At 41.4% G+C, this 9,670-nt stretch overlaps 1 protein-coding gene across 1 annotated transcript in view; it reads right to left on the reverse strand.

Annotated features, from left to right (window-relative positions):
* The window catches only part of SYNM (synemin, intermediate filament protein), a 22,575-nt gene that overhangs the window by 8,940 nt on the left and 3,965 nt on the right, over positions 1-9,670 (reverse strand). Inside the window, exons 2-3 of the mRNA XM_009995341.1 lie at positions 9,542-9,631; positions 3,828-3,952 (exon numbers count right to left, since the gene is read on the reverse strand). Coding sequence (XP_009993643.1) covers positions 3,828-3,952; positions 9,542-9,631 — 215 coding nt within the window. The remainder of the gene's footprint in view (positions 1-3,827; positions 3,953-9,541; positions 9,632-9,670) is intronic.

The following is a 9,670-nucleotide window of genomic DNA, read 5'->3' on the forward strand; positions in this document are numbered from 1 at the left end:
GAAAGAGTTTGTAAAAACCCAAACCTCTCCAGGAAACTGAAGGAAGGAAGCATTTTCATGGGTGAAGGTCACTTCACATCTTTTCCCCCCCTCACGGGATGGGAGGACAAGGACTGTGTGAATAACAGCAGGTAACTGAATGCATGTTAAAGTTCCCTGGGTGTGGAAAAATCAGAAAGTACTCAAAATAAAACAAATACAGAATAGGACATATTGGATGGTACAAGCTGTAAACAGGAAATGATGGAACTGCCTGTGGTGAGTAGCTGAGGAGGCCTTATTGCTGGTGATAATTTCTCAAGAGGAAGACATGGAAAGGATCACAAGAAATGTTGATGGAGGAAAGAAGCTGAAGGAGGACTGGAAAGTATGCCTGGCAAGTGTATTGAGAGATCCTGACAAGGACCATGGCAAAAAGAAAAAGTAATTAAAAACCCAACCTTGTAGCTTCCACTGTTTCAAAATGCAGGGTAATAACCTAGAAAAGAACACGTGCAGGGCCCTAGGTTTTCAAAGTAAAATCTTTCACCCTTGAATGTCAACACACTTTAGAGAGGGCAGAAAAACTCCTTAACCTATAATAGAGGTTCTGGGTAGCCTCTGCTATTTGAAAAGGAGCTTCTGATAGCTGAGAAAGGCTTGACAGTAATGCTGATCCTAGGCAGATTCTCTATCTCCTTTTAAAATTAAGAGTCTTACATAGTGAATAATTCACCATTTCCCCCTGGAAATAAAACTAAATCATTGTGGTTTTGCAGCATTCCAGGAACACAGAACAAAACTGCAAGGCACTTGATAAATATTTACTTCAACACTGGTGAAAACGGTTTGGGACTGAAGAGTCCTATGAGGTATAATTTCATAAAGCCATGTAAGACAGACATTTCACTTCCTGAGTGAGCTTCAGCTCCCAGAGCAGGAAGGGTGAGTAGAATCAGAGAGGAAATACACTTGGTCCTTGGGGAAGGGTGTTCCATACAACAATGATCCTTCATGCCAGTCCAGGAGCAGTGCTGACTAATGGAAAGAGCTGGCTTTAAAACAGGACCCTGTTTTGAAGGTTCTTGTACAACAAAGAGAAAACACAGGATGGGAGGTACAAAGAAAGCTTGGAGAAGCAGATCAGATGTCACACCCTTAACCTACAATGCCAGGAGAAGAGGAGGTGCCAAGGCCCTCATGGAAATCTCTTAACAGAAGTCCAGAATGTTAACTAAGTGTGAATAGGAGCCTTTTGTTTCCAGTAAGCATTAGCAAGGGTCTGTGTCAGTATCCTGAAGGTGGCTTCACATGCTCTGGTTATCACAGATAGAAAGACCTGGGAGAGGAACCGGATTTGAAGAAGGACATAGATGAGCAGACCAGGATTCTATTACTAGACAGCTTGCTAACTGGATCCATACGGATTCCTTCCCATGCAGCTTTGATAAAGGCATGCAGTAGGGAAGGAGGTACTTTTTAAGTGAAGGGAAAATAAAAAGAAAAGAGGAATAGGTAATACTGCATAAATGTAAAAACATAAATTAAAACAATCACTTTACAACCTCTGATATTTTAAATTAATTTTGTTTTCAGGCATTGGCTAGCCTGTTTTCTGATTTGTAGCAAGACCTCTTTTTCAGTAGATAGATGCTAATTTGCCCACTGAAGTCTGCCTTGCCAACACAATCAGTGATACAACTTGTATTCACTACAATCAGACAAAGAAACCCTGCAGGCTAAGGAGCCTCTTAACTGGAAAACAAACATATGCTGCAGGTGATGCTGAATTGTTCCCCTTTCACTAGGAGGGGAGAGAATTCTTAGACAAACTAATGATGCTCAGATAAGCAGTGATACGACCTCTGGAGAAGTTCCAGAATTTAATGGGCTTACAAGGTTTCACAGAACAGAAGCACTGATGGTTCACTTAATAACTAAAAGGGTGTCCAAATGACTAAGTATCTGGGCATTATCATTCCTACTTCCGGATGAATACTCATCTTTGAAACAATTCAGTAATTCTGTTGTTGTGATAGTGCTAACTCCATTTTGCAGATGAATAAACCACGGAGAAAGTTTAAGTGACAATAGTAGAAGTCAACATCAGAGCTAGGATTACTTTTACAAGACTCACATGTTTTAGCAAAGTTAACAGAATTAACACTCACAGAGATAAGGATCACAGCTGGCTACTGTTCCCACAGTTTCTCTTCTACCAGTAATGCACAGGGATCCTACTCCACCAACAAACATCCAGGTACTGGCGCTCACCAGTTGACTGCAAATTACTTGTCTCATATAATGCCTGTGATTTTATCTTGCCCAGAAGCCAGCCTTGGTCTGCACCTCATAGCACACACTACTGGAGGCATCTTGAACAGACCTTTTTTGCTCTTTGATGGACTAGAGACATCCTTTGCTCACTAGTCTGTTATCAAGCTACTCAGAAGTTACTCTTTCAGGCTTCTCATATTTTCAGTTATGCAGCCACAATTAAACTTTACAGTTATCAGTAGATTACTTCAATCTATTCAATCTCACTCACAATTCTGCTGGTGCCCTCTTTATCCAGACTTAGCTGCTCACTGGTTCAAAGCAATATTACAGGCTTAGAACACAGTGCTCACACTTCAGGACACAGAAGCATATACCATATATAACAAGTAACACCACTGTCTCTTTATTCAGGTTGAATATGAATAATGCACACAATATTGACAAGCTAATGACTGAGGCATACTCCTTAAAAAGCATACAAAACCAGGCTGACATTAAATGCTTGCAAATTATTACTTAGTGCAAAAGGAACTGAACTCCTCTGTATTTGAAGATCAATGAAATTTATTGAAAGTATTGTCCAAGTTGTAGAAAAAGACATGATCTTTACAATAAGGTAATATCTTCCCCATGTTAATAGGTTTTGGTTTGTTGGTGTTTTTTTCCTTCTAAATCACTTTTATGCCATGTGCCAACTGATATATCATGATTCTCCAGACAGGAAAATTACTCTGGCTTTTCAACCCCACAGCTCCTAAGTGGCTAGAGAGAAACAGAGAACTGAAGGTTCATTAGCAGAGATGTTGTTTGCTAGTATCTCACAATTGATTCAAACATCTTTCTGTAACAAACTAGGGATGGAGAAAGCCAGTATTTCATCAAACAGACTTGTCTGTTATCTTCCCACTATCCTACAACTGAAACAAGAATGAGGAATTTGCTACTTACATTAATATTGCAGGTGGACACTGAGCAACCTATTTAAGCAAAGATAGGTTACATATCAGTTGGCAGATGGCAACTACACTCCCACATCTTTTATTGACTGCATTTTAAGGATACTGGCTCCTCAGCTTGGAATCAAATATTGCATTAACAATTTGCATCAATTTGGTATCAGCTTGACCAGGACTAAGAAGGTTACATCACTATATTTATGCAAAGGCAACAGGATTCCTAATGGTGTATGTGGGCTTCTCTAACATGTTGTTCTGGGGTCAGAGGAATAGAAATAATTACTACCAGAGATGCTTGCTCAAGTGAGCAAATTTCAGTCACTTCTGCCCACTAGTAATTCTTATCAGGGTTATCAAAAAGCAATGGTATTTTACTATTCTTACACTTTTCCTAGAGATTGCAGATAACTCCACATGTATTAGCAGCCTTCAGAAGGGGTGTTACCTTCCTTTCACAGACAGCACAGGCAAGCACAGAATGCTATAGTGACCCATGTCACAGAACAAGCCAATAGTCAGCTCAAAACTGATATTAGGGGACCATTCACTATATTTAACAAACCACAATATATACAAGGAGTCTTGATCTGAGACTCAAAGTAGATTTCTTACCTGTAGGTTTCAATTTCAAGGATGAGGCCTGCTTTCACCTGCAGCAGTTCTTGATAATCCTTCAGGTAATCTGTGATTGACATGGTGAGGAACTGCTTTTCTTCTTCTAGGGCATCGATTATCCTCTAAACAGAAATATGAGATTTTTAGTTTTGAACTAACATAAAAACTAACAGAAAAATGCTGAAGTCCAAAATGGATCTAAAGCTGAACATACTGTAAAACACTAAACGGAATATTAAATACTGAATAACTGCACACAAAAGAAAAAGCATTGAAGATGCTTTGAAGAACTGAAGAACTGCACACATCAGAGCATTAAGATTTGATTTAGCCCAATACAACTGACTCATGCTCTTCAAAAGAGCATTGCAGAAAGCAAGTGCTTTAATCACTACTGTTACCTCTCACATGAAGGGCAAATTGCCATCTTCAGTAAAATAAGCCCTCCCCTGATAATTGAGAAGAGCTTGTTCAGTACAGACTCAGAGCTGAAAGCATCAGTTCAGAACAGTTCTTAATCATTTCCTCGCTGCGGATAGAATCTACTAACCCAGATCAATCAGATTGATGCTATGGATTACACTTTGTGCTGGGGACTGGGAAGTCAGAAATCAGATGTCAGGAAAGGCCTGGTGCTATTTTGTTCACATCACTCTGCACAGGCTCTGAACTGTAATTTACAGAGCAAAATCTCACACACAAATACAACACCAGAGAGGGATTCATGACAGTATTTTAGATTGCATCCTAACAAATGCTTTCAAATACAAACTGAGAAATCGAGACACTGATAGATCCATCATGTATATGCAGCAAGTGTTCAAGTATCACAGTATGAGCAATAGCATAAAAATGAAGATACAGCAGGGGACTCCCCAGACTGGATATGATAGGCAGAAGTAAGGTTTAAGACCTAAAAATATAAAGTGCTGGCATTTCAAACATTAACAGTCTCTTTTTTGTAAGTAAAAAGAAAGCTTTATGAAGCTGCCAGTATCTTCATATGCATATGAGTTTGTCTCTCTATGTAACACGTTAAACTATTTCTTCCTCTGCATTTGCAGCTGTTGTTACTGACACTGATGTTTTCTTAAACATAACAAACCTTGCCTACAGTCTTCAGGGTACCTAAAATTCCCTTTTTATGGCTGAAGACAAATCCTCTGCAGATCTGAAAAAGCTCTATCAGCCACTCAACAGCCTCCCCCAGGCTGCAGTGGAGGTAACATCCTGCATGGCCAGACAGAGCAGCAAACAGAACTGCTGACCTTTAGTGGCTCCGAGGCAACAATTCTGTTCAAGAACTGGCACAAGGGAAAATCCCAAGATGAGAGGCAAAGAAAAGCACTGCTTTTAAAAGGAAAAGTCTATGAAGCAAGAATGGACAGGGTGTTGACAGAGGAGACAGAAAAAGGAGCAAAACACTGGTAAGACTGGATCTCCATGGGACCAACCCCTAAAGGTGAGAAGCACTCTGATCACAAAACCTACACACATGCACATGTTAAAAAGAGCTTCCTGATGCACAGGTCTGGCTGCAGGCCCAGGAGAATCAACACAGGGAGACTGTACACTGGGCTACAGAGTGTGTGGAGCTCTCAAAGACTAGAGATAGTCACACCTCAAGCCACAGGAACTTGGGTCATTCCAAAGGTCTACAGCCCAGGTTGGAAAAGCCACCTAGATTCCAGCCACTGGATTTGAGGAGCATTTAGGATGCCAAAGCCTGAGTTAAACACACTATCCTAATGACTACCATAAGGGGCCACATAACTCAGCCAGCTGTGTAATAGTTCCAAAGAAATCCATTCCAACAGGAGCAGGCGTATAGACAGGATGGCAGGCAGCCCCCTGGCCCTCCAGTGGTGCTTCAACATAACGCAGAGGACAACTGGTCTTAAACCCCATTTCCAAGCATGCCAGAAAGGACATGACTTCAGCAAAGTTCAGAACACTGCAAGCTGATAAACTTCCATTTTGCAAAAGGGAACCTGTGTGTTTGCAGCTGTGCTTCCCTCACAGAGGATTTGTTTCTCAACCTTGTCCAGCCCATGTTCCCCCAAACCCCGGCCATGTCCTGCTAGAACTGTCTAACTGAAGAGAGTGATTTTCTCACCCTCCAGACATTCCTCTTCAGGCAGCAGTGGGAAATTTTAGAAGGGCAGTAGGGGAAAATTTATTTGAGTTTTCCAAGCTGCACCTACTCAGGGAATAAACAGAGGTTTCCAGGCTCCAGCCTTTTCCATCTGGTACTATTTACTGATCCCATGGCTCATTCAATGGCTCAGCAGGGGAGGAACTGACACTGCACTCAGCTGGCTAGAAACTGGTACACAACAAAAATGCACATGGCATACAGATACTATTAAGATCATTTGATGAGATGTTTCCTCATTCTCTGGAGCTCATAACACTGATGCAGGAACTGATTCTAAACCCACTCTATTTGTGAAAAATGTCTGGCCCGTTCCCAAGCAGCAGGATGAGCCATGCCCATTTTTTACTTCCAAAAAAAAATACAGAGCTTTTTCAAATAACTGGGAGGTTTTTTTCATAAATATTGTCAACACACATAGCCAAAATTATGGAAGACCTACTGAGTTGATCCCTGGACCAGTGAAAATTTTCCAAATAATGTATGATTCACTGCTTGCCTGGTTCAGCTAAATTGTAACTCCAAATGCATATTTCTGTTTAGCATTGCTGAAAGCTTAGTGAGGATAAGGATGGTGCAGGAGGCAAAGATGGACATATAAGGCGACTGGATGATATATGGAAAATATGAATAAATCTAATTGCCATTTCAGCTGGAACGGACAGTAATTGCTTGACTTAGATCTGCACATACATATAATTTCTGTGTGACACTTTATAATAAATAAGCATGGAATAGATGCTCTTTAAAGAGTGGTTTACAATCCATGCTGAACATACTTTCAGCAATGAAAGAGACAACGAGGGAGGGAAATAAGCTTTGATCACAAGAACAAAACTTGAAACAGCTGCTTCTACACTTGCTCACATCCAGGAATAAAAATTATAGCAAGTGATATTTTATTTCTCATGTACAGTAGACTGGTCATTGGAAAAAGCCTCTCTCATTATTATAAATGAAATATTGTAAATAGGAAACCCTTCAGAAGTTATAAACTTTATATCATTTTCACCAGAACTTAAGTACTATCTAGATACTAATTAAAAGATAACAGAGCTCACATGTTTTCAGGTTGGCTATCAAAGCACTTGTTTTTCTTCTTGTATTACTAAGATTTGAAGCTATTGTTCCTGTAAAATCCAAAATCATGCCAAATGCTCATGAGAGCAAAACGGAAGTTTGTCATCTTGGTATCAAAATAACAATCCATTTTCTAATAGTCTAATCAGGACAATTCAAGGGCATGCATTGATTTTAATCATCTGACTTCTACAGTGGGTTTCTCTGTTTTAATTTGCTATTCTGAATAAAATTATTTCAATTACAACCAGACACAGGGACACCAGGCTGCTATAATGAAAGTGTCAGGTATCTGAACACACCCATTCTAACTGGCTTTAGAAGAAAAACTTGTAGCACAGACAGGGAGCTATACAAAATGCTCTTGTTAACACCATATTTAAAGAATTTCAATTTGAGCATTGATGACTGAAGAGCAAATAATTTTTATTCCTGGATGTGAGCAAGTGATATTTTATTTCTCATGTACAGTAGACTGGTCATTGGAAAAAGCCTCTCTCATTATTATAAATGAAATATTGTAAATAGGAAACCCTTCAGAAGTTATAAACTTTATATCATTTTCACCAGAACTTAAGTACTATCTAGATACTAATTAAAAGTTAACAGAGCTCACATGTTTTCAGGTTGGCTATCAAAGCACTTGTTTTTCTTCTTGTATTACTAAGATTTGAAGCTATTGTTCCTGTAAAATCCAAAATCATGCCAAATGCTCATGAGAGCAAAACGGAAGTTTGTCATCTTGGTATCAAAATAACAATCCATTTTCTAATAGTCTAATCAGGACAATTCAAGGGCATGCATTGATTTTAATCATCTGACTTCTACAGTGGGTTTCTCTGTTTTAATTTGCTATTCTGAATAAAATTATTTCAATTACAACCAGACACAGGGACACCAGGCTGCTATAATGAAAGTGTCAGGTATCTGAACACACCCATTCTAACTGGCTTTAGAAGAAAAACTTGTAGCACAGACAGGGAGCTATTCAAAATGCTCTTGTTAACACCATATTTAAAGAATTTCAATTTGAGCATTGATGACTGAAGAGCAAAGAAATTTTCATTGTAAATCCCTGATACAAACATCAAGAAATATGTATTTTGGAAATCAAAGTAACTTTAAATATTGGTAGGCTTATATACATTATATAAACTTACACTCCTTAAAAAACAGGAGGAATTAAGAGGGGTGTTTTCCCTCTTTACAGCTGGCTTGAACTGATGGATAGATTGAATTAATGAGGGATTTACATATAACATCTTCTTACAAAGCTTTGAAAATGTTTATGTACACGATTGGAATAATTAATTGTCCTAGCAAAAATGAAATAAATAAATAAAAGTTAAAAGCCTTTCTGATTACTTCTTACATACCAAAACTGCCTCAGTTCACAGCATCTGCAAACTATGCAACTTGCTAACAACCTAGCAAAGTACAAAAACCAGACACCCAGCAACAGGTCCCAGCCCTTTCCCAGCCACCAGCGTCTCCATTATCTACCAGGGCTGTTGGGCACAATGTGACCACGAGCACATGGTGTTTGGACAAACACCCAGCTCCAGCAGAGCATTAATAAAGGGTCTAACAATAAACAAAAGAAATATTGCCCTCAGGAGATCGATCGCTGGTCGGGATGATCTAATACGTGCTGGATGATCTAACACCCAATGCTTGGCTGTGTGGGCATTTGCTGATCCATGCACACACACACAGGGTGATTACACATCGTTGTACCAAATGTTATTTAGAAAACAAGCAGATTCTCAGCTAGAGATGCTGTAACCCTCTGCTGAACACCAAGCATCCACCTCAAGCAGGTACCAGTCACCTACATTGCTTTATTTTTAAGAAATTCCCAAACTGCTCCCTGCCTGGAGCACAGTAACAAGTCTTCCTGCCTTCACGTTTCCCCAGCTACTCTGAGGCCCCCCAGGCTTTCTCAGGGTGCACAGGAGCACTTGTAAAGAGGGGAAAAAAAACCTGAGACCATTTCTGTCACCACAACCAGTCAAGCTCATAACACAGGCTAAGAGGGAAGCTTTGCTTCCCAGCACCTGGGGACCCGGTCCATCTGCTCCTGGGTACTTTCCGAGGGCAGGGCAGGGAAGGGAGCACCTGTCACCGGGAAGATGCCTCCTTTGGGATCCCCACCCAGCTCTCCCCAAACGGGGCGGTGGGTCTCGAAGGGGCTCCTGCTCTCCTCAGGGAAAGGCTCAGCAGCAAGAAGCTCTGGCCGAGCCACCTCCTCTTCCAGCCTGGGAAAATCCTCCTGTGGGGAGGCCAAGCCCGTGCTGACAGAAGGGCTGGGAACAGGAGGGACAGGAGTGGGAAACCGGGCTCACATCTCGGGAGGGGAGAAGAGAGTGGGCGGGCGGGAGGAGACCCGGAGCAGCACAAACAGCGCAGGGCGGGAAGGGAGCGGCCGAGAGGGCTGGGAGAGGGGACAGGACAGGGGCTGGGCAGGGCCACCCACCTGGTACTCCTCCACCTCGGCGCCATGCCGGTCCTGCAGGGCCAGCAGCTCCTGCTCCAGCCGCTCCCGGAGCCCGCACACCTCCTGGCCCTGCCGGGGCAGGGCCCGCCGGGGCGCGCGGGGCGGCCC

The sequence above is a fragment of the Chaetura pelagica genome, unplaced genomic scaffold (assembly GCF_000747805.2).
Source record: "Chaetura pelagica isolate M959 unplaced genomic scaffold, ChaPel_1.0 scaffold453, whole genome shotgun sequence".
In the NCBI taxonomy this organism is placed as follows: Eukaryota; Metazoa; Chordata; class Aves; order Apodiformes; family Apodidae; genus Chaetura; species Chaetura pelagica.